The 26,181-nt window shown below is 42.7% G+C and overlaps 2 protein-coding genes and 1 pseudogene across 6 annotated transcripts in view; 1 reads left to right on the forward strand and 2 right to left on the reverse strand.

The window, feature by feature from the left end:
- LOC308289003 (neogenin-like) overlaps nt 1-4,748 on the forward strand; it is a 232,735-nt gene extending 227,987 nt beyond the window's left edge. For 2 of the 4 annotated variants that reach the window (XM_080730503.1, XM_080730505.1), the window contains exons 26-28: nt 405-695; nt 1,429-1,565; nt 2,292-4,748. In XM_080730503.1, coding sequence (XP_080586629.1) covers nt 405-695; nt 1,429-1,565; nt 2,292-2,444 — 581 coding nt within the window. In that variant the 3' untranslated portion in view covers nt 2,445-4,748. Of the gene's footprint in view, nt 1-404; nt 696-1,428; nt 1,566-2,176 lie in introns of all 4 variants that reach the window. The other 2 variants (XM_080730504.1, XM_080730506.1) reach the window with 2 other exon arrangements.
- A 7,731-nt stretch (nt 4,749-12,479) lies between these two features.
- On the reverse strand, nt 12,480-14,801 carry LOC308288884 (metal transporter CNNM4-like; the record flags this gene model as incomplete). The annotated part of the gene is made up of 1 exon (XM_080730359.1): nt 12,480-14,801. One exon carries the CDS (start codon nt 14,799-14,801, stop codon nt 12,480-12,482), a length of 2,322 nt encoding a protein of 773 aa, XP_080586485.1.
- A 2,742-nt stretch (nt 14,802-17,543) lies between these two features.
- Nucleotides 17,544-25,371, reverse strand: LOC308288886 (importin subunit alpha-5-like; annotated as a pseudogene). The gene is made up of 11 exons: nt 25,306-25,371; nt 25,064-25,207; nt 24,626-24,711; nt 23,824-23,989; nt 23,257-23,369; nt 22,053-22,116; nt 21,287-21,579; nt 19,687-19,901; nt 18,814-18,996; nt 18,202-18,348; nt 17,544-17,612 (listed from the first exon to the last, which is right to left on the reverse strand). The product of its transcript is annotated as an importin subunit alpha-5-like (transcript).
- Nucleotides 25,372-26,181: the final 810 nt, after the last annotated feature.

The following is a 26,181-nucleotide window of genomic DNA, read 5'->3' on the forward strand; positions in this document are numbered from 1 at the left end:
GTTGTGTAATGGCGGATCGTTGCTTTTCAACATGTGTTTTATTAGCGAGAATCTAATGCCATCCTTGGCTTTAAAAGTGTTGTTAAAATGGACATTAAAGATGCGATTCCCCGTCGGCCTCCATGTTATGGGATTACTATTTTGTGCACGTGGATCCGTGATGATGATGAATCGGCGAGGCCGATCGTGCCAGGACCTTCCGCCGGACTACAGGGTAGGAGAACCGGCGTTACTCAGTACTTTTCGCAAGTATACTCTGGATCGGCACTCTAAATACTCGAGTATTTTTCACGAGTATTCTCGGGATCGGCTACAAATGAGTTAAGAAGGCGGTGTCTGCGAAATTCAAGTACTAATTGCTTGTTGGCTGTCCCCCTCTCCCACCACCTTCTCCCCTCCTCCAGAGTCTGTGAGGAACACTCCCAGCTCTGAGCCTCTTCCCCCGACCACGGTCTCCTCCCAGGCCTCCTGCCCCTCGGAGCTCATGGCCGATCCCGAGGGCAGCTACCATGGCTCCAGCACCACAGAGGAGGACACCGCCAGCTATGCCAGCAACCTGCCCCCCCATCGCTCGGCCCACCCGCACGCCCACGCCCACCCGCTGAAGAGCTTCGCCGTGCCCGCCATCCCGGTCACCGCTCACGCCTGCTACGAGTCGTCCGCCCTTCCCAGCACCCCTCTGCTCACTCAGCCTGGTGAGAAGACACAACACACACACACACACACACACACACACACACACACACACACACACACACACACACACACACACACACACACACACACAGTGTAAAGGTTCTTAGTTAAAGCTCTCTGTTTAACTGTTTAACACTCATGGAGCCAAACACGTTCAGGAACGAGATAAGGGGGCAATAACATATAATTCTAGGGGTCCTTGACATAAAAAGTTTGAGAATCACAGATAGAAACGTGTTTTTCAAAAACCTTAGAAGTTGTTGTCAAAAATATTCAAAGACTTGCACAAAATGATTTTTCAAATAAGTAGATCTATAAACTCGCAGATCTGTTTTTTGATAGCTAAAGCTTAAAATAATGGTTCTACCACTTTTTGTGGTCACATGTTCAGATACTGGATTCTTCTGATTGGCTTAAAACAGTGGTAAATCAGTCAACAACCTTGAGTTGGACTCACAGACCCCGCCCACTGTTGTGTTGCAGTTGATTGTAACTAAATAACCTTGCAAGTTACAACTGCGTTTTCTTTCATTTATATGGTAGAAGTGGTAGAAAAGCAATTTACCATTCGAGGAAAAGAATTCAGGGTTGTACAGTGGTAAATCAGCCAACAACCCACTCCCTCTCATGGTAAATGGCTTACTTAAAGCAGTCTAATGCGACACGTATGCGTTCCAGGTCTTTAATGGGTTAAGAACATAACATAATGTGTGTATGACGGTCCGTCCTCAGGAGCCCCCTCTCACCCGCACGTCGTCAAGACGGCCTCCATCGGCACTCTAGGCAGGACACGTACACCCATGGCAGTCACTGTGCCAAATGCCCCCGATGTGCCAGAGACCAGCAAAATGCTGGAGGATGTTGACAGCGTGAGTATAGTAATGTCCTACAGATGGCATCTGTAGTCCATTGACTACAGAGAAACAATTGACTAAGATTGTGGATCTTTTACAAGGTTGATTGGTTAGGAATGTTCTCTGAATGTTAATCTTTTCTCCGGCCATACTTGTTTTATCAAAAGAAATAATGATAGTTACTGGCCATGTGTCAGTCTTTTCTTTATTGCCACTGTGATGATACCAATCACACATTCCAAAAACCCATGTCTGTTTTATTTGGGCACTAGATTTTGCTGTAAACATCCAGTTGAAACATTGATTTTAACCACATTTTCTTTCTGTTCTTTCTGTTTTCTTTTTCATTCCAACTTCACTCTCACACATTTTGTGTCGTTCTTGTTGGCTGCCTTATTTTGATTTTTTTTTACATGATTTAATTTGAATCTTAATCATTGATTTTCATTTCATAACCCATAACTGGAATGACTTTTTTTTTTTACAATTGAATCTTAATTTACCTCAACGCCTTTAAAAAAAAACCTTGATCGGCTAATGACCCTTGACTTGGCTTTGGTTTTTGGTTGTGTTTCTCCGTTTTGTCTGCTGCTTTCTGTTGTCATCAATGTTCATGGCTGCTTCAGTACCATTGACCCCACCCCCAGCTCACCTCACCCAAACCCATTTGACTCCCTGCCCGCAGGAAAAGATCCCTGACTGATCCTATTCCTCTCCTCTCCTCCTCCTCCCCCCCCTCAGGTGCTTGCCTCCCTGCCTCCCTGCCCCTCCCCCGCCCCCCGCAGTAACCCTATTCCTCTCCCCCAGAGCTACGAGCCCGACGAGCTAACCGAGGAGATGGCCCACCTCGAGGGCCTGATGAAGGACCTAAACGCCATCACGACAGCGCCATGAGCGGGGAGACGCTCACGCGCACACTAAACAACGTCGAGCACACACAGGTTTACACCTTTCATTCACAGGGGAAGAAATAAAGAGTATACGTGCAGGAAAACACACTCTAAATTAAACACACACCTAAATAAATCAACTTGGGAGACGAGAGGCTCACGGACACAAAACAGCTTCTTAGCAGATATGGAACTCTCACATGCCCTGCGGTTCAAAAAAACCCCACCAGACTGATACTTACAGTATAAACTCTTTGGCTTACCTTAACTCAGTCTCAGGAAGGAGAAAGGCTGTGAGAGGGAAGAAGAGTGAGACATTTCACCCTTTTTATGAAGAAACATTCTCAAGAGACGATTAAACATTGGTCGCTTTCAAACCGGAAGATTGTGAATTTTTCCTCTGCAAAAAAAAAAAAATCAATGGGTTTTGCGGTGTGCGAGAGGAGGCCACACGAGACACAAGACGCCATTTGTTCAATAGCAACTCGAAAGGAGAAAGTCTAAAAATATGCTGGTATTGATGTTGGTGCTCGAAGCAGCACAGTCTACAACACAGTGTTTGTTTGATTCGTGTCATTTATTTGTGCATTTTGTATATCTATTGGGCCGTTTCAGTGAAGTGAACTTTGGATATCAGTTCCCTATACAAGCCTAGAGTATCCATAAATGTGGTCATTTTTAAAGCTGATTTTTTTTTTTTTTACCCCCTCCCTCTTTTGTGTCATATATTGTGCCATGACTTTTCATTTTTTTATGTATTATATTTTACACACATATCCTTATAGACATGTACATAATGTTCTTTTTGTTTTTTTTAACTGCCTCAATTAATTCTGTTTCTGTTTCCCGTTGTGTTGTTATTTTGGGATAAAAGTAGGACGCGGTCAAGCCTTTGACGTTCACTTTTTCTTATCAGCAGGGGAAAGAGCGATGCCTGTGTTTTTACCGTACATTTTGAATGGAATCATGATGCGTTCTTCTCTGGCATTCCTCCTCCTCCCCCCCATGTACATTTGAAATGTTTCTTTTTTTTTTTTTTTTTTGGTGGGAGCTCCGTTTAAAAAGCCTTACCAACGCATTTGTACGTTGGACTTTCTAGATGACTCGACTCGTCAAGGAGGATGTTCTGAGTTATACTGTGATAACCCGGTATAGCGCTGTCCCCATCTGTCTAAAGGTGACAGTTCATGACCTTTTGTAAGACTTTACAGTGTATATCCACACAGGACTGGGGGGGGGCTCTGTTCTTAGCAGTGTTGAACCCTCCCCTCCCCCCCAAAAAAAACACATTGCAGCTAAGTCAATCAATCATCTGCAACAAAAACAGCAATCTGTTGTGTGAGAAGTTCTATAAAATGTGTGTCTTGCTTCCAAAAGCCAATATTTGGTTTCAGAAGTCTGTATTTTGCTGAACCAGGTTTTTCCTCTGCACAATGGAGTGTTTGTTGTTTTCTCTGTGTTGCTTCAAGAAACAACACCATAGCTCTCTCTCTTTTTTTGTCTTGTCTTGTATGATGCAAAAATGTTGGCCTTTTGAATTGGACTCCCATATTTTTTTTACATTGTAGTTTTTGTATGAAGAAAAAAAAAGCTTGTTCTGTACACAATTCCAGTGTAAAGAGGAAAAGATTAAAGTATGTTCATGTAAGAAACTAGTTTTTCATCTACCCTCTTACCCAAAGAAATTTGTCATTTGCAATCATAGTTATTTGCTCTACTTTTGTGAATATCATGTTTCTCATAAATGTACATCTTCATGAATGTCAGTATAACTGTAAGAGATTTTAACTATGGATACAAAAGGAACGTTTGAAAAAAGAAAAAGAAAAAAAAAAGGTTGATTGAAATCGGAGGGTGGAAAAAGGACCGGACTCCATTTGGGAAATAATCTATTAAGTTGTAAACAGTCAAACCTGTATTGCACTTTTTCACAATTTTTGAAAAGTACATTTCTTACATATCTTGTGTTTTAAATATCAAGCTGTTTGTGTAACGTAGTGTCCTAGGTTAGCAGCAGGCAGCTGGTCTTGTTTTTATGTTCATTTTATTTTTATTTTTTTGCTTCAGAGATGATATGAAATTGAGCAGTGTAGTATTTACTGTGCTGCTGCTGATGATGATGAGGAGGAATTCTGTTGTTGCTTGTTTATGTACAGAGCTCTTCTTTGCTTTCTGTAGAAACATTCTGTGGCTTTTTAAAAAATGTTCAAAAAGTTTTGGAGAAAAAAAAATGAGATTTTTTTTTATCGGTGCTCCTATACATTGTGTATACAAACTATTATGAATACTAACAAAGCTTGTGTTTCCATTTGTCTTCTTTTTCATGGGATGTAGAGAGTTTTCCTTTTCATGATAATTTGACATAGAGCAGCAGCAGGCTTTGTGGTAACATTGTCCTGGAGCAATTTTTTTAGATTCTAAATAGTTCAAATAGCCGATTTACAAGCTTACAACGTGTTGATGTAAATCGGCTTTGAACGTTTTTAAAATAGTCAAATATGGCTACTAAATTTAGGGGTAAGCTAACCCCTCTGTGCTCCCTCTGTGCCTTGCACAGTTGCGTCGTCCACCATCGGTGTGAGTGTAACGCACATTGTGAAGCACTTTGTTAAAAATGTGCTATATGAATGTACCATTGACACTCCACTCCACATGTGCAATACATCTCCAATGGTAGGTCCATAAAACCCAATAACCCAGTCTGTAGTAAGGACTCGTGGAGTTTTAAGTGCATTTTTTGCACTTAATGCATTCATTTAAGGTATGAAATGAATGCATGACACTTTGCAAAGCCATAATGTATATGGTGTGAAACATCACAGGTAAAGCTAATGGTTAATAGTCATCAGAGGAGTGTTAATAGATTCTAGAAATCAAAGTCACAAGGAAGACCGTGGAAGGAAACATGTTGCCACATTTCAAGAAGCCGAAAGGTTTTGGAATGGCCTGTTCTAGTTCTATCCTCCTGTTGTGCTTTGCTTTTACTTAATCTCAACCTGAACTACTAGAACAATGAGAGGCTGTGTAGGGCCTAAATGAGACATTTTGACACGCGCTAATGAGACACATACTACTGAACAGTGGTCTACATTAACTACAGTAATTACATTTACTCTAACAAAAAAACATCACGTGGATGCACCTGGGACGTATCATCAGCGATGTAGCCTGAACTCATCGGGGTTTCGGGTCTCGCAACATCATACCCCTCGTCCAGGTGACCCAGCCGGGGTTGATCAAGTCCCGACTTATGTCCCAGTAGCTACCCAGAGTCAGTCCTATTAGGGAAAGACAGGGCCATACAATCCGCCGCTCCAGAACTACTCTGCCGAGACTGGGAGGGGCAATGGGTGAGCAGGCTCCACCTGGCCCAGTGTGGCCCACGGTGGTGTTGCAGGCTCTGCTTGCGGCTTGAATGGCCCTCCTAAAGACCTCACCGTGGGTTTGTTGGGCTTCTTCCTCACGGAAGACACAGGCTGGGGCGCTAACCCATACTGCTCCCGGGTGCCGTCTACATTCCGGCTGTCACCCGTCTCTCCGGTGGTCACCAGACTATTCCTGGTTGTCACGTAGGCTATTTCTACAAGTCTCTATAAATAGAATAACTATAACGAAAAAACATCACGTGGATGCACCTGGGATGTATCATCAGTGATGTAGCCTGAACTCATCGGGGTTTCGGGTCTCGCAACATCATACCCCTCATCCAGGTGACCAAGCTGGGGTTGATCAAGTCCTGACTTACGTCCCAGTAGCTACCCACGGTCAGTCCTATTAGGGAAAGACGGGGCCATACAATCCGCTGCTCCAGAACTACTCTGCCGAGACTGGGAGGGGCAATCTGGTGCGTGGAAGGACTAGGCTCTGTGGATTAACTCAAGTACTGTACTGAAATACAATGTTGAGGTACTTTTACTGGAGTATTTCAAATTGTCAATACTTTTACACCACTACAGTATCTGAAAACTTAAGTTAATTGTTACTTTGCAGATATACATTGTTATATTATAAAAAAATCACACCCGTGTGAAGTGGAGCTGTGTGTGTGTGTGTGTGTGTGTGTGTGTGTGTGTGTGTGTGTGTGTGTGTGTGTGTGTGTGTGTGTGTGTGTGTGTGTGTGTGTGTGTGTGTGTGTGTGTGTGTGTGTGTGTGTGTGTGTGTGGATCATGTGTACCGATTTTTGTGACATTTGAAGAAAATATGTAGGAAAAGGAGCAAAAAGTGTGTTTTGGAGAAAATTCAAGATGGCGGAAAATCTATCATGGCGCAAATGGGCGTGGCCTATATGGGGAGATGCGTCATGACCCAAGGAATCCAGGGAAAACATATTTTTAATTTTCCGACCTACGGTTCAAGAGTTACAGGCCAAAACGTAAAGTGGGGTGTTATGGCGCCACCATGCGGCCAAATGACACAATTATTTTTTATTTAATCCTTGAAATCATTATGAACCTCCTCTCCAAGACTTGAAACTCTAGCCCCTATGGTTTGCGAGAGACAAATAATTGAATGTGAGTTTTTGCGATTCCCATTATAAGTCAATGGGGAAAATTAATTCACTAATAAATTAATATCAATTAAACTATTGAACCTTTCTCTTAGCAAGTTACTAGCCCACGATTCCCGAGTAAGCCGGTCGATTTGACATATGGCGCGAGTGTGTGGTGGCAAAACTGTGGGACTAGTAGCGTGCCGAAGTTTAGGAAGTTCAGGCTACATACAGACACACAGACAGACCCACACAGTGTGTGTGTGTGTGTGTGTGTGTGTGTGTGTGTGTGTGTGTGTGTGTGTGTGTGTGTGTGTGTGTGTGTGTGTGTGTGTGTGTGTGTGTGTGTGTGTGTGTGTGTGTGTGTGTGTGTGTGTGTGTGTGTGTGTGGATCATGTGTACCGATTTTTGTGACATTTGAAGAAAATATGTAGGAAAAGGAGCAAAAAGTGTGTTTTGGAGAAAATTCAAGATGGCGGAAAATCTATCATGGCGCAAATGGGCGTGGCCTATATGGGGAGATGCGTCATGACCCAAGGAATCCAGGGAAAAAATGTTTTTAATTTTCCGACCTACGGTTCAAGAGTTACAGGCCAAAACGTAAAGTGGGGTGTTATGGCGCCACCATGCGGCCAAATGACACAATTATTTTTTATTTAATCCTTGAAATCATTATGAACCTCCTCTCCAAGTCTTGAAACTCTAGCCCCTATGGTTTGCGAGAGACAAATAATTGAATGTGAGTTTTTGCGATTCCCATTATAAGTCAATGGGGAAAATTAATTCACTAATAAATTAATATCAATTAAACTATTGAACCTTTCTCTTAGCAAGTTACTAGCCCACGATTCCCGAGTAAGCCGGTCGATTTGACATATGGCGCGAGTGTGTGGTGGCAAAACTGTGGGACTAGTAGCGTGCCGAAGTTTAGGAAGTTCAGGCTACATACAGACACACACACACACAGACAGACAGACACACAGACAGACCCACACGGCCACGTATAGGGAGCCTGTGCTTCACACAGCTCCAAAAATACACTTGAGCCCTATTTTATACATAGGCTATTTTCATGTTAGTACTTTTGCTTTTGTTGGCTTTTAAGTATATTTTGATGGCAATACCTTTGCACTTTTAGTATTATTTTTGAACACAGGCCTTTTACTTGTAACAAAGTATTTTTGTATATATTATATTTTATGCTACTTTTAGTTAAGTGAAATATCTGAGTATTTCCTCCACCACTGCTACTGAAACACTCTTACATTCAATATTGAGACACTTTGACACATCGACAAAACACTCGTTTTCTATTGAAATATACATAAAAAGCCAAAGTGCAGTAACTACGAACAAGAATTTAACTGAAAATTTGGTTTAAGGGTGCACACACACCAACATACCTGAGAGTGGTATCCGCATTCAATGAGAATGGAGCTTCTTTGCAGAAATCCTCTACTGGCATGAAACCGCCCCCTTCTCATTGAAATTGACGGAATGGGGATTCCACTCTCATAGGTATTTTGGTGTGTTTCAACTGGTCAGCCAAACGAGATATTGGCATACAGGTGATATTACACTAATTGTATATCTGTTCTTGAGGTAAGTGTTTATCCCCCAAAATCAAAAAGACTAATTTGACCTTTGGGATTCACAAATAAGTCGGTACCCAAAAACATAGTTACTGCAGTTTGGCTTTGTAGAGCAACAAACCCTCAACACTTAAAGGAGTAGTTCACCACTTTTCAACCTGTCTTCATATAATAGGTCCTCACTAATGTTCATGATAAAACAATTTTTTTTCTACTCAGTCCAAGTCTCCTAGGAGAGCTGTGGGAAGTTCAGAATCCATCGTCTTGTGACATCATCATTTTCCCCAAAAAAATGTAATCAATATTTTTGAAAAAGATATTTAGATTTTTATTATCGCGAGAACAATGGCTTCCACTTTAAAATTGCTACTTTTCAGGAATAGAAAGCCTGCAGTTTCTAAAAGGTGGATTGGCAATCGATGATGTCACAAGACGATGGGTTTCTGACCTGCCCACAGCCCTCCTCTGAGAAAAAAAAAAAAAAAAAAAAAAGCTATTTTTGAGTGAGGACCAATTATATGAACATAGGTTGAAAAGTGGTGGAGTGCCCCTTTAATCATGAGTTTTCTCATGTACATGTACATGATATACTGCTGAACATTTGTATGTTAATAATTACATTTCTAGTATGATTACAAAAAGGATATATGTACATTTCACATGTATTCATAGTATTCTCAGTAGCCTATGTATACAGTAAATAATGTTGACAGTGTATGCTATCATTTCAGTGGTATAAGTGATATCAGTGCAGCACATACTGTAGGCTAGTAACTTAAATAGCTAAATGTCTTGTTTTCTATTCATATGAATGTCTTATTTATTTATTTTTTCACGTAGGCCCTATTTCATATTGTCGATTTTATTTATTTTATTGTGGTAGTCCATTTATTTTCCATAGTTTTGGACCTTAAAACTTCCATAGTTAGTGTGTTCTGACCTGAATATCTAACGTGATAAGGATTTGGGGAATATACAGAAAATGCAATTTCTGCAATGTAGCCTGCCTATTTCATGTATATTGTTTGTTTCAGTTACTGGAGACAGAAACATTTTATGAATATTACTGTTACTTGGATTAGATAAAGTAGATTGGTAAGCAATATTCATTTTTGAGCGGCTTTGTCTTGGCCCCCGAAACTGTCCGGGCTCTGAAGCGTGGCCTACATCTGGCCTACATCTGGCCTTCATCTTGGCACAAAGTTTGTTGTCCGAGCTCTGAAGCGTTGCCTACATCTTGATTGGCACAAAGCACTCAAAGTTTGTTGTAGCCTATGCCCACATTGGCCAAGCTTATATGACACTTAATGATAATTTGTGTGAAATAAATGTGTAGTTGTTTTCTCACTCAACAGTAAACAAACCAACATACAGTATAAGTGCTGGGTATATCTGCACTATGCATTATCTAAACTAGCCTATACAATTTAATTACTTTTTTTTTAGTAGGCTACAGAATTGAAAAAGAAAAAGCCAATCTGTGGTTAGGCTATTTTCACTGTGGGGAACGGAGTCAAACTAAATGTAATGGCTACAAAATGTAATGGCTACAATTCCAAGTGCTTGGTCAGGGTAGGTTAGATTTAACAGGGTCCCCAGTTAAAATCTGAAGTTCAAAGATATATAAGAAAATGGGGACACATGATAAAGAGATTAGCAATAAATACAGAATATGTAAATACAATGTTAAATGAATAACATTATCAGCCAGACTGATAACATGGATTAACACTTCCCCCCCAAAAGATATTAAAAATAAATGAAAAAAGTTGGCCAGCTCATGGATTAGTATGAGCCACCAGAAAAAAGACGAGTGTTTTTGATGAATCTATCATGGTTAAAATGGAGTTTGAGGTTACAATGGGTTTGTATAGGAAGGGGCCTATAAAGGGGTCTGATAAAATGAATATCAAATATCTCAACATTGAATCAAATTAAAATCTGTCCAGGGTCTTCACAAAAGCCTGATTAGACGTTTTTGAAAGTGGAATATCGCTTTAAGTCAGTGAGGGTGTAGAGGGAACTGTGTCCAAGAGATTAGCATGGGAGAGGCGACGCTGCCACCTGCAGGCTTATGACTGAACACCTCTAAAACTCAGAATCCTGCCTAGATGGTAACTATAATGGTGTAAAAAAATTATTGATTCAGCCATGCATTGCATCGAATTATATTTCAATTCAATTCAATGCAGTAATGTGAAATAATCGATAATTGAAGCCTGTATATAATAATACATATACAATTATAACATAATTATAATAATATATATTATTTTCTCTGTGTGTGTGTGTGTGTGTGTGTGTGTGTGTGTGTGTGTGCGTGCGTGCGTGGAAACAGATTCATACGGAAACAGATTCACGTCACCAACTGGGTAATGTCATCATCATCATCATCAACAGCCAATTAGGGACCAGCAAGTGCTGCCTGATATAAATTACAAGGCGCGCTCTGCTGGCGCACAATGTTATAGCCCCCGCCCCGCTATAGCAGCAGACTTTATTCCATCTTCCAAGTTTTTTGACACTCCCACAGTTGGTGGCACGCACTTCACTTGGGCCATGTCAAATCGACTGGCTTCATCAGGACACGCATCATGTGACGAATGCATGCTATTTTGCTAAGAGATAATATCATAGACCACACGCTTAATTAATGACATCAGGGATCTCCATATATGGGCATGAAAGGGACATTGACTGACACAGAGATCTCCATGTATGGCCATTAAAATATTAGTGAATTAATTTCCCCCATATTGACTCGAAAAAGGACCACAGCAGTCTCCTCACAATTCCTATTATTAGTGTGGTTGCTATAGGCAACCAGACTATTGTTCTAGGTCTGAGAACTTTTATGTCACCTAAAGTAAACCTGTTTTAATTTAACCTTTTTCTGTAAACGTTTGTCACCTGGGGACAGGTCGTTTTTTAAAGAGGGGTACCCCTGGAGAAAAATAGGGGAGAGTCATGCCTTTCTAATTTTAGTCCAGGGGAAGGTCAGCTAATTTGATTCGAGTTCTAATTATTGCTATTTTACTTTTTCGATTATCATCAACAATGGCCATCACACACGCGTGCGCGCGCGCGTGTCACACACACACACACACACACACACACACACACACACACACACACACACACACACACACACACACACACACACTCTCTCTCTCTCTCTTCTTTAGTGCTGATGGTGACACATAATTAATGATAATCACAAGATTTGGTAAGCTCTTGATTCATGTCAAACACCATACGTAAGCCAGCTAAAATAAAATAAATAAATCCACAAGTTTCCCCGGGAGTTTACTGGAGACTATCAGGACCAAACTTCCGGGTTTAACAGCAGACATACAAGCTCACGTTGCGTCGCAGATTCAACCCGTTGTGAGCTTGTAAATCGGCGGCGGAAGCTTGGTGCAGACGTCTGCGCAATGCACTATGGGGCGTTGGAAACTCGTGGATATATTAAAAAAAAGTGAGCGGTGGTCGTGCTTGCATAACGTCTTCAGACTAGGATTTGAGTCTAGGATGTACAGGCTATGCTACACACACATTTTGCTATGGCAAAACGCTGAGGAAAAAGGCTACAGACCCACGCACAGCCACTCTATGGAGCGGTTTACCACCGCTCGAAAATATATAGGCTATTAAAGAATATACTATAGGACAATATATTGTGACACCCCTAGGGAGGGTTCATCTTTTTTCTTTTATCTCTTGGGGAGGGTCATTGAATTTTATTTTTTACTGTCATGGGGCGGGTCATGGCATTTTATATCAGGGCACATAAAGGTTGTCAGGGCACTGGTCGGTGCTGATGTCACCACTCTCGTTGCTCTGGCTGGCATTATGCAGGAGTGTCCCCTTCGAGTGTCCCCTTCACATAGAGCTTTTGTTATTGGCCACCGTCTCTGACCGATTGTCGTTGCCGTGCTTCACTTCCATGTGGGAAAGATCATACCTCTGTGAGATCATGCTCTCCTCCGGCCTCCTGTCTTATCTCCTCTGGGTGAACAGCGCTGTTGGGCATGTCGATGCACACCTCCAAAGAGGTCGTGGTGAGCGGTGGTGTAGGCTGAAAGAGTGACTGGGGACAACTTGAGGATGGGGTGGCCGCGGGTGACGGAGATGAACTGGACGGCATCCCGGATGCCCTAAGACCCTTCTGGTACTGGGCATGGGTGATCTTAACAAACTGCAGATCCGTGAGAGCACGCATGCAGAAATCTGTTGTGTATTGGACAGGGGTGCCTGGGATTGGCGTTTTGCTACCGTTGATGGAGCTTCTTCGCGGAGCATCGGGAGATTGGGATTTGACTGATGGCATGTTAAGAGCCATTTCTCCATAGAAGGAGAACGGACCTGTTACAAACTTCATGTTTTCGTTGCCTACCTCCACCTCCACCTGACCCTGCAGAATTAGTATGAAGTAGTCCACGGGCTTACCTCGTTGGTAGATCAAGTGCTGCGATAGGGGATCTTTTCCGTCTAATTTAATCTCCTGGATAACTTGCGGTAAGTGCAGGATCACCTCCAAAGCCCTTTCTGTGATTTGGGAAGGGCTGAACAAGCGCACCTCTGTGGACAGGAACCGTTGTGCTGCTTGCATCAGGTGTCGAGAAATGTCCACTTTTCTATCACCCTCCCGTTTGAAGGCAGAGATGTCGCGCTTATGGCGATTGGGGTTCACCCTTTTCCTGGTTCTATTGTCAGTGTAAATGTCAGATTCATCCAAAATCTCTGATTTAATGATCTCCTCGATGATGTCCTCTAAGGTGACCAATCCCACCATTTCGTATAATGGGTCCGTGGACTCTCGCTCGTTGTTTACCTTTTGGACAATGGCCAAGTGGGATTTTCCTTTCTTGAATTCCTCCAGCATAGCGTCCAGCTTTGTGTCATGGAACTCAAATGATAGGGGATGCTTAAATGTATTTATGATGGTCTTCAAAGGGGCTTTGTCACCAGGGTCCACAAACGCCAGATCTTTCACATACAGAATATTGACAATGTTGGTCCGTTCACCCTCAAAAACGGGGATGCGTGTGTATCCACTCTCTGTGATCTCTGAGATGGTTTCAAAATCTAGTAGTGCATCTTCAGGAATCATGAAGCAATCAGGCAAGGCCGTCATTACATCCTCTACAGTTTTGGTCCGTAACTCAAGGGCTCCAAGCATCATGTTCATCTCCTCTTTGACAAGGCCATTGTTGGGCTCAGTCACTTTAAGCATTCCTACAAACTTCTCCCTAGTGTAGACGGTACCGATTTCTTGCCCCAGTAACACATCCAGGAGCTTGCTCAAAGGGTACGACACGGGGAATGTCAGAAACATCACAAATTTAGTTAACGGTATTGTTTTGGCTCCCACGGCCAGTCCGTGGCGAGAGCATATTGCTTGGGGTGCAATCTCTCCAAGGACAACAATGCCAATAGTAGAGGCGACCACCGTACCCACCCCAGAGCCTATAAGATTGTCGAGTAGAATGGTAAGTGTTGTGTTCACTAAGACGTTGCCCAAAAGGAGGGAACAGAGCAAATAGTTCCCCTTTCTGCGGATGGGCTCAATTTCCCGAGCATATTTCTTCTCTTCGTCTGTTCCACAGGTCTGGACTATGCGGAGCCCTTGTGGATCCAATGCCATAAGCCCTAGGTTCAACCCACTAAATATAGCAGACAGTACAAACAAGCAGGGGATGATGGTTATCAGCATCCACATGGGAAGAAGAGGACGGTTCTCCACAACCACCAGGATCCTGCCATGACTCTCTCCCATGAGCTCCCATCTTCTGCTCCCATCCTCACTCACTCTCTCGGTGCACAGTGCATATTCCTTCTTCAACTCGTTCTTGCGAAGCGGTTTAATGTTTATACTAATAACTCCTGTCGTTCCTGCGCCACTGACCTCTTCCATTAGGTTTCCGATGCTGATGTCCTGTGCAGTGACACAAGTCCCGTTCGCTGTGTCTATGCTATCACTATCCCTGTCCTCGTCATTCTCCGTGAATTCCGTGAAGCGTATTCCTCTCCACGTTTCCGAGTTAAGCTGCACTCCATAAAAGCGGAGCTGAACAGTACTACCCTCGGTCACCCGGATGACACCGTCATCGGTGGTAGTGGCGGCTTTGTCACTTCTCTCCAGCCGCATGCCATGCACGCGGCTCCCGCAAATGCAGGCACTTGATGTCGATGATTCGGCGCGCCCTGCTCCGGCAACACCCGAAAGGAGGAGTAGAGCCAGCACACACCACTTGGCAGTGAAGCATCCTGACACCATGTCCAATGTTTTTAGGCATCCTACTCCTTATGTAGGCTGACCAGAGGAGCTCATGCCTGATATCACAAACAAGCAACAACACAAACGGTTGCCATGCAAGCCTGAATGCCAGCAGTGGACAAAGAACTCAACCACAGTATGTATACTTGTGAGTCAAAGTATAGATTATCCTGCTCAAATGTATTATATTATTACTCAGTGACGGTTTCTCTGTCAAATTTGTATTTGAGTTCAAGTGATAAAGTACATGTTTTTAATAAATCGCACCTGTATGAAGTGGCCGGTGCTCACTTTGTATGGTATCAAACAAGACACACGTGCATATCTCCTTGTATGGGCAGTTAAGTCTGTGATGTCAGTTATCTCCGTACAGGTGGAGTTCCGTGCTCATTCCGCGGCTCCTACAATCTGTGCTCCTAAACACAAAGCCAGATGTACGAGCGGTTAGCACCGCTCAAACGTCGCATCTGTGCGAAGAGAGCGGAATGACCTATGCTCCCCAGAGAGCAAAAGGGTTTAAGTCAAGTTAGGTCTTCTTACACAGAGGGTCACTAGATCCAGATACACCAAGAACGGAGCCAACCTTTGTTCCTGGACTGTGTAGGCCTAGTATATAAACATGCACCAGATAATCTGGGGTTGTATGCTATATCTAATGGCAGCATTACACTACAGTGTGTGTATAGTTGAAGACATTACGGTTAACTAGAACTGCACTCCGTTGAGGTGCCAACTTGTACCTTAAAGGGATATTTCACTTCCAAATAAACTTTTGGTAATTTTATCGTCTAATCAGCCCTGAACAGATTTTAATTTGCTTGATTCAATATAAAGGAGCTATAGTCAACCTTTTCTTGAAAAATGGACGCTAAAATAAAAATGTTTTGAAAATATTTTATTAAAAAGATTAAGCTTCATATATGCGTTTCTTTTTTAAAATGACCACAAAAAGCGTAAAATAATGATAAAATAAAGATTTTGGCCATTGTCAGACTGACTTTGTTTATATCCCTCTTCTATTCTTGATAAGGGATATAAACAAAGTCGGTCTGACAATGGCCAAAATGATTATTTTATCACTATAGCTCCTTTAAGATTGATATTCAGACATCAGACACTCCCCACCCAGGGCTAGAGTTAATCAGACATATGTGAGCCTGGCCCAACCCAGCCCGGCAGAACGTCAGCCCGGGAGTAACCCAAAGCCTGATACATAATTGACAATTGAAGACCGACACAGCCCGGCAGTATTAGCGCCAAAGTCGCTTGTAAATATTGGAGGTCCTTGGCATGAAAACGTTTGTGGCCGATAAATGAGCTTTGCAGGACGGATACCTCACTGGCTCTCGCGGCTGCACGCTGACTGACTGGAGGTCCAGTGCGCAGGGGGAAAGGGGGAGCATTTGCATTTCTTTCACCATAGTAAAAACTGCATTCATGGTCTGGAGAGGGCACTTTTTACAGACAGATAAAAGGGCAGGGGCTCAAGCCCCCTTTGATGTCTGTGTGCACGTGCCTGCACACCGCATTGGTCACAGGAGAGAGTCCAAACTAACAACAGCAAAATCTCACTGTGGTTAAGTCTGATCTCCCCACTATTAAGAGTCCATGTTCACCCATACACCTGATGGCTCAGCTCTGTACCCAAGTGTTGAGCTTTTCAAAAGCATTGAGTGGAGAGGGGGAAAGGATAGCCCTGGGCTTCCAGCATTGTGACGTGTGGAGCTTATAGATCCTCTCGTTTCAAATAGCCACTGCGTGTAGACTAAGTTTATGGTGGTTAAAGTTATTTTGCCAACTAATTAGTGTGGTTGCCAAACAGGGGCAACACACGAGAGTTCTAGTGCCACTTTATTTATTTCTAGATAAACAATACCGGTAGGTGATTTACTTGACTATAAATAGGTCAAGCTTCACATGACATTCTGGCTATCCAGACTATAAATAGTATTTCTTTCTTGACTAAATAGGCAATTTACTGGACTATAAATAGGTAGCCTCACATGATTAGTGTGGTTGCCCAATAAGGCTTCACATGACGATGTGCCTATCCAGACAAATTCTGCTCTCAAATACCTGGATCAAGACTTGCAGGTGTCATTGTATACTATCGCAAATAACATCCATTATGCCGCTCTGTAAACATAATAACCATGTAGATATCTGGATTTTTCTCCAAATTTTACCCTATATAGTAAAAAAAAAAAAAAAAAAAAAGAACTTTAAAATACCATCCCAAAATATTGCCCTGTTCTCCCCAAATAAGTTCTCCTCAAAGACTCCTAGTAAATATAATCTGAAATGTGTCATTGTAGAAACACATAAAGTTTAATCTGGAAGACAAATCATTTCGTGTGTCAGTATAGCCTAGTGTATATAATTATATAACTGCTGTTTCATTATAGAAACAGCACAAGAGCCATCAGTATATGGTTGTCTCAGTGTGGTTCTCAAAGTGGAGTCTGGGAACCCCTGGGGTCCTTGAAGGGGTTCCCCATACATACCAGCGAAATTAGTTAAATGAACAGCAGTGAGGTAGACATGACAATACGTTCTTGCTTAGTCGTCATTCATAGCCAGGTCCACTTGGCTCAAATTCCCAAGATAAACATGAAGCATTCAAAATGAGTCCAGAATATGCAAACTTTTTACATGCAACTCTAAATAAACTTGTTGCTCATGCAGTCTCAGTTGTTTCATGTCGACTCTGCTGCCCCCATAATTTAAGTAGCTAGTTTTCATTTAGTCCATCTTTATGTACAATGCTTGTTCATTTAAGTACATGAGGAATTGTCTCATGTTCACTAGAGTCTATGGAACACAAGACAATTTACAATACACAAGACAAACAGCAGCGCTGTAGACATGACTGGTTGTAAGGCTTTATACATATAAGCACCGATTAATGAGTCTATTAACTCATGCATTTATGTGAATAAAGCCAGTCAGTCATGTCTGCTGTGCAGCTTCAGTTTAACCCAACTTCCATAAGCACTGTAAATGCATTTCCAGAGTCAGCTGCGTTACAAAACCAATTTTATTTTTTGCCATTTTAAAATTCAAATGACTTTTCAAGTTGTTCATGACCCTTAAACACAAACTCAGAATCCGTTGCCATCGACTTCACCCCCTCATCATCCTGGAATAGAAGCGAAATATGTTGGCATTAGAAGAAAAAAAAAAAAAAAAAAAAAGTACAGCACAATATACTATTAGCCGATCGCGTGACTCCCACTTTAAGAATCTCACATGAAAGTTGTGGTAAAGTACAATTAAATGTCGCTTGCATCAAGAGTGTAGAAAACCACTTGTAAAATGGCCAATATACAAGCTTAACAATTGTTCAGAGCCGTTGTTTTTAAATAGAATGAATTAAAAATAAAGTAAGCACTCCACTCACGTCAGAGAAGAACCTTTCGTTGAGGCCGTGTGCAGCTTGGTACACCATGGTGTTATCATGGTTCTGGAGCATCTCCAGACGGTCCAGCCCACCCAGCTCTTCAACCAGCAGACACAGCTTCTCAGTCTCTCCAAGCTTCTCCGCTGCCTTGAAGAGCAAAACGGAATGGCTCACATCATTAGTATACAGTAAATGTACTTGCAGTAGAGACGCAATTCGTTTTTTTCTACCATTGCATTTCATGGCCTTGGGCCCATGACAGCTGCAATAAAGACTACTGAAGTGGGCTACGTCTTCAAAAGAGAGCATGAATCAAGTGGTCACGTTACATTGCTGGAGCAGACATGTTACACTAAAAGCCTAGATTGAAAAATCTGTCATTTGGCAAGTGACAAATGTATAAATTAAGCAAAGAAACTGTACAAGTAAAACAATTTGAGACTACAACATGCTAGCCTAGCTGAGCTAGACATCCCAGCCATGTTAAAACAAGGTAGGGATGATAGATACTGCAGTTAGTTAGCTAGCTGCATTAGTATCTAGGCTGGTTATACCAGGCTAACAAAATGCAGCTCCTGAAGACCTAGTCTGAAACCTGCCCCGTCTACTTACCAAGAAGATGTTGCTGATACAATCCAGGATGACTAGGATGGTTTTGGAGTCTTTGATTTGCAGCAGGTCAATGATGGCCTCCAGGGCCCCACTCTGAACCAGCTGCACCACCTGCTCCACAGTGCCCCCACTGGTGAAGTTGGTGACTGCCCACACCGCCTCCCTTTGAGTTTTGAAGTCCCCCTGAAAGATATTACACAACTTTGTCACACATTCAATGCATTAATTAACACGGGCACACCTCCTGTACATCCACACTTCCAGTATAGTAGTTGCAGCTTGCTTACAGAATACCTAAAGCAGCCTAGACGACACTAAACTCAAAGTAATTTAATACAATATAAATTAAATAAGAGAAATTGGTACATTTCTCATGCTTGTGATCAGTTTTGGGTAATTGACGCCACACTTCTCTACAAAAGGATAAGATTACGCCTTATTTTTTACTGCAGCGCAAATCCAGACAATACCCAGTGCTTTTCACTCTTCATATCAAGGTCCATTATTTATTCTGCATTTGAGCCGCGGACCACCATTGTTTTATCCTCAGACACAAAACTTTGACTTAATATTTTGTTATCGTTGGATAAGGTTGACCACAATTCCATGTCCACAATTCCATGCTGTATCGATGTGGCATGAGAGAGATGACAGGTAAACGATTAAACTAATTGTTCTAAATCGTCTAATTGTGTAGACTTTTTTAACTCTTGAGAGTGTAAAATGAAACCAAATGGACCTGTGAGGGTCACAATTGTTAAGATCTATAATGGTCAATTTGGTTACCAATTCAGCTGGGGACCACCTGGAACCCTCTCAGGGACCACTGGTTGAGAACCACTGCACTACCCTACCAACTATTGGTGTACTTACATTCCTGAGGACGTGTACCAGTGGGGGTATTACGCCACAGGTAATGATCTGTTGGATTTGCAGGCATGACCCTGCAGCGATGTTGGACAAGGCCCACGCTGCCTCATTCTGGACACTGGGCTTGGGGTGCCTCAGCAGTTCAGGCAGGACGGCCAGAACGTCAGCGTCAATGGCCACCTGGGTATGTACATCTGATCCACTCACAATGTTCCCAACTAGAGGTTCGCGGGCCGCTCACATCTAGAGTCCACGCCCGCTTCTTTACTAAAAAACTTTTTTTTTTTTTAGTTTTTTGAAAAAAAAAAGGAAAAAAATATATATATATTTTTTTTTTAAAAGTAAAAAAAAAAAAAAAAAAAAAAAAAAAATTGGGGGGGGAACTATTGTGGCGGAACTATTGTGGCGGAACTATTGTGGCGGAACTATTGTGGCGGAACTATTGTGGCGGAACTATTGTGGCGCAGCGCACGTTTCCGGTCGGACATATTTGACCGCCGGACGCACTTCCGGTTGAGGTGAAAGAGAAAAGTGGAAAGTTGTGAGCTAACTATTAGCTATTTTTGTGTGTGTGTGTGTGTGTGTGTGTGTGTGTGTGTGTGTGTGTGTGTGTGTGTGTGTGTGTGTGTGTGTGTATTCCTTACGTTCTACCAACACCGTACGCTCTACCTATGAGTTGAAGTCGATGTAAAGGGGGCGTGAATGGGCTTGGAAGTGGGATGCGGCTCTTAGAGGAATGTATATGTCACGGTTAGATAGAGAAACGGTTAGATAGAGAAACGGTTAGATAGAGAAACGGAGCGCTCGCCGTGCAGCACGGGGCGGAACAAGCGGTCGCCACAACAACGTCCTCCAAACGGAGCCGCTCGATTGTCCACTACATTGCAAGCGGCGCGAAGGCCAGCGGACCTTGGTCCTGCTCTTCGCCCCCGAGCGCCGCAGGCGCGAGTGGCCACGAAGAGCGGGCCAGGGCCGCGCGGCCGGCGGAGCGCCGCGCGAGTTACGAAGCCGTGGTGAATGCAATGGTTATATTTATGCCCAGGCCGTAAGGCCTGGGCAAGCTAGGCTAGGCTAGGCTAGGCTAGTAAATAAAGAAAGAGAGTCGCAAACGAGTGACGTCAGCGCCTTCACTAGTGAATGGCTGTCGTCGCCATCTGGTGGTGATTGGTGTGTGGTGAACGACAAAACAAGCGCTCTTACCACAGTCTAACCGAGTTACCCAAACTAACCGTAACATATATATAAGATGCAACGCAATGCTGGAACCTGGAGGTTGACATTAAGCAGTACTTGTGAACCACCAATGTCAGTATTTATGGTACAAAACTAATTTAACCATAGCTAGAATTGTTTCCTGCATGTCATTAAAACATTTCTATTTTACTGGTACCGTCTTCCAAAGGACAATCAAGTTCCATAAAAAAAAAGAAAAAAAAAGAAATGATATTCAGTCAGAATTCCCTGACCAGCAATACCAAAGGCAATACGTTACCGTCACAATTCACCAACTGACATGAACACAAGAACGTAAATGTCATGTTGAGTAGCAACCATGTTGACCACAAATCCTTTGATCAAGCCTCAGTACGTCAACAATAAAAACATATTGTGAGAAACATTACCAACACACCGAGCTCCTTATGCCCCATGAGAGCCACCAGCCGAGAAACTATGCCGGTTTGGACCACGATGTCGATGCGGTCGTTGGAGCCGTCCGTGAGGTAGGAGACAGCCCAGCATGCGTCAGCCAGGACATCTTTATCACTGAGGTGCAGCAGCACCAATGTGTACATTCAACATGCCGTTACTTGCTGGACTGCAGGCATGGGTGGAAAGGGATTCTTGTGCCGGCACAAGTTAAGACAGCGTCCAGGTCAGGTTACGCAGGTAACCCACCTGGAAGAAAAGGGTTAAAAAAAAGGTTTGCCTTCCAGAGCCATTAAAACTAAGCAACTAAAACGTTACATTTTTTTTTTTTTTTTATCCCATGGTTTTGCAACCCATTTTCTCACCCGGTGACTACCTAACCTGTAGTCCTGGTTTCCGCTCTCCCCCTGCCGCGCCAGGGGACATTGGGGAGCACCCGGCTGGCTAGGGGGAGGTAGTATAGAAACCAGGACTACTGCATGTTTTTGTGTGGGGGCCTATGCCCAAGGAGACACGGGGAGAAAATGCAAACTCACCACAGAAAGGCCCCATCGCCAACCCCACCTAGGGTGTGGGCGCTGATGACGCGGGTGGAGGAACACGCCCCCAGCACCCACAGCTTCCCCCGGCGGGAATCGAACCCAGGACCTTCTAGCTGTGAGGCGGCAACCACTGCACCACCGTGGCCCCCAAAAAAACGTTACATTTTAAACTCAACTTACAGGGGTTTCAGGCGTTATCTGGGACAGCAGTGCTGGCAGGACGTTACAATTGATCAAGGCATCTCTATAAGAAAATACAAATTAGTCGCTACCAATCCAACATGTCACCTGAGAAAATACAAATTAGTCGCTACCAATCCAACATGTCACCTGAGAAAATACAAATTAGTCGCTACCAATCCAACATGTCACCTGAGAAAATACAAATTAGTCGCTACCAATCCAACATGTCACCTGAGAAAATACAAATTAGTCGCTACCAATCCAACATGTCACCTGAGAAAATACAAATTAGTCGCTACCAATCCAACATGTCACCTGAGAAAATACAAATTAGTCGCTACCAATCCAACATGTCACCTGAGAAAATACAAATTAGTCGCTACCAATCCAACATGTCACCTGAGAAAATACAAATTAGTCGCTACCAATCCAACATGTCACCTGAGAAAATACAAATTAGTCGCTACCAATCCAACATGTCACCTGAGAAAATACAAATTAGTCGCTACCAATCCAACATGTCACCTGAGAAAATACAAATTAGTCGCTACCAATCCAACATGTCACCTGAGAAAATACAAATTAGTCGCTACCAATCCAACATGTCACCTGAGAAAATACAAATTAGTCGCTACCAATCCAACATGTCACCTGAGAAAATACAAATTAGTCGCTACCAATCCAACATGTCACCTGAGAAAATACAAATTAGTCGCTACCAATCCAACATGTCACCTGAGAAAATACAAATTAGTCGCTACCAATCCAACATGTCACCTGAGAAAATACAAATTAGTCGCTACCAATCCAACATGTCACCTGAGAAAATACAAATTAGTCGCTACCAATCCAACATGTCACCTGAGAAAATACAAATTAGTCGCTACCAATCCAACATGTCACCTGAGAAAATACAAATTAGTCGCTACCAATCCAACATGTCACCTGAGAAAATACAAATTAGTCGCTACCAATCCAACATGTCACCTGAGAAAATACAAATTAGTCGCTACCAATCCAACATGTCACCTGAGAAAATACAAATTAGTCGCTACCAATCCAACATGTCACCTGAGAAAATACAAATTAGTCGCTACCAATCCAACATGTCATTTGATGGATAGATGTCTTTTATCCCCTTTGTGGTCCAGTCCACCCACCCACAGAGGCCAGTCATGTTTCTAGTACGGATACATTTTACATTTCAGCTTTACCAGCGATGTTTCCCAGAGCCCAGACAGCCTGTTCACTGATGTGCAGATGTGGTGACGCCAGCAGGGAGATGAACACTGGCACGGCTCCATGCTCAACCACCTGCAAACAAGACCGTTTGTTTCAGCTTGCCATTGGAAACTCAACCTCATGACCCTAAAAGGAAGCTTAAGTTTGCATGAAGCTTTTGAACTCTACATTCATTTAAATGATAATATGTTAACATTTTGATTTCTAGCGGTCGGAAGCTACATGCACATCCACAATGACCCTTTGATTACCCATTAAAAACGGGAAAGCATAAATGTCATTTTAGATTTTTGCATTGGCCATCCTAAAATGGCAGATATACAAGCTCACAGCGTGTCACTTCGTGCCACGCCGCAAACTTTTACACCTGCTCCAAAAAAGAATCTTTGACGTGTGAGAACTAGGCTACCGATTTGAAATGCATTTGTAGAATCAACCTCAGGTCTTAATGGGTTGAGGGGGGGCAAAGATACAGTAGGCTACAAGGCCATCCACAAAGCCAAGTGAGGTACAGGTGATTATGCACCTGTTGAGTATGCCATGAGGTTCCAGAAGCGATGTTGGTAAGAGCCCAGGCTGCTTCAAACTGCAGGAGGTCATCATCCATACCCAGGAACTCCACGAAACGAGTCAGCAGTCCTGCGTCCACAACCTCCTTCAGAGGAGGGTCTTTCTCCCGTGACAGCAGCTTCCTGCATGGGGAGGGAGGGCAGCAGTATTGGTTAACCTTAGGATTGGCCTGTAGCAGGCACTGGAAATCAGGAATGGACCCAAATGTTCAAGTTTAATTATCATTTCCAAAACCATGATCAGGTTTTACAGCCATTAGTAACTTACCCGGCAAGTGGTTTTTTGGGTTAAGGAGTAGTTCTCCCCCAAAATGACTTGATTACTCACACCACTTATTTCCAGATGGGGACCCAGATTAATTTGTAATAGGAATGCGACAAATACAAACAAATGTTGAACAGTATCCATGGCATCAATAGAAAGTCATTTGGGGAGTGAACTACTCCTTTAAGGTTATTCTGACAGTAATCATTGCTATAGAGTGTTTGTCCAGGAACAGTGTCTCCCCAGCTCTTTAATAAAACATTCAGGTAGATGACAAAATGTCAGCCAATCAGGAGTAGCTATTCATCAGCTTAATTTTTAACAGTGTTCCAGTTTAAAACGTGTCAGCTCATTTCTTTATGATAAACCACCTGTAGGCATCAGTATTTAGAGTCTCGTCAAGTCATTTTGACAAATAGGCCTATAAACTGAACTGCCTAAGGTGTTGGTTTAACACTAGGCGTACCCACACAGCAGACAGCATTGTAGCTTACCTGGCTGCCTGACAACCTCGAGCTTGCATCTCCTTGCAGTCGCTGTTAACAGCTGCAATGATATCCTCAAGAGTCATGGATAGCTCCTAAACATAACAGAAAGTTTAGATCATTTAATTAATGTAAGAATCAGATTTAAGGCCCATTCCCACTGGGCCAGATAACAGATATCTGGAGATATTTCTCCAGATATTTTTCCATGCAAAGTGGATGGTAGCTACAGATAAAAAAAATATTTGCCACAGATAAAAGTATCTGTGGCAAATATCTGTGGTAGACTTTTTTTTTAATCTGTAGCTACCATCCACTTTGCATGGAAAAATATCTGGAGAAATATCTCCAGATATCTGTTATCTGGCCCAGTGGGAATGGGCCTTTTGGCCTAGTAGGCCTACACCTACTGCGAGGTGTGAAAAATAAACAGAAGCGCCAACTGACATTTTGCCCAGTGGTGTGGTCGGGGGAAAGGGCGTCATCATCAGGGAGAGAGGACAGGGTGATGTGCCTGCGCTTTAGGAAGTTCTCGTTCTTCTGAGATTTCCGCAGCTCCACGGTCTCCGAAATCCTTTTCTCCCGAAGTTTCTGGGTGCAAAGATGATAATAAGGAAAGAGATCGATAAGTGTTATTAACCCTTGTTGTATTAAGCAGGTTAATCATCAGAGAGAGTATGGCAATTTACGGTGGGATCCTTTCCCTTGTTTTTGAATTGAGAGATGCGATCATCTGTGACATTTTTGGTAGGCATGGTGGACCTTAGATTCTGGTCTAGTTCAGTGATCTCAGGTGAGGTCTATGGCAAAGCTCCAACTAATAAAGACAGACAATTTGAGTTGAAGCTTTAATAGCCCAACCCCAAAGCCAATTCCAGGTCAGGTGAAGCAATCAGCGCACATCTATCAATGATCAGAGAGGGCTAATAAGTGCACCTCCATCAACGATCCAAACTGCAGGAAGCAAATCACTATAGAAGAACCACGATGTGATGACCAAAAGAGTCATCATGCCAAAAGGTAATTTAAAATCTGTGAGTGTGAATCAGTGTTAATTTTGTCGACTGAGAGACTATTAAAAGACTACAAGATTTGTATGTTGTTGATAAGACTAGACTAGACTAAAACAATTTCAGAAGACTAAAACTAAGACTATTAGGCTATGTATGTTATTCAAAAGACTACGACTAATGGCTGTAACAATTAACACTGGTATCTAACTGTGCAAAGCTTGGCCAATATGTGACCCTGGCCTGGGCGTACAACAACAGACTTTGAGGGCTATGTGCCAAGATGTAGGCCAGGCGGCCAGGCCTACATCTTACATTATAGCTCTAGTCCAGCTTACTTTTTAATTATCTGGATATATTTAGCCAATCAGGAAGCAGCATTAATGTTCTGTATAACACCTGGTGACTGATGCAATGTGTGCCTTGAATGATAGCTGGCTGTCCAGGACCACACCAAGGTCTAGCAGTTGGAACCGAAGTCATCAATCCATCATAGTTTTGATAGACATCAACAGTTTCTAGGAAGGCAATTAAGCAAGTCATGATTTTAGATAT

This window comes from Nannobrachium achirus (genome assembly GCF_963921795.1).
Source record: "Nannobrachium achirus genome assembly, chromosome: 7".
NCBI classification, from domain to species: Eukaryota; Metazoa; Chordata; class Actinopteri; order Myctophiformes; family Myctophidae; genus Nannobrachium; species Nannobrachium achirus.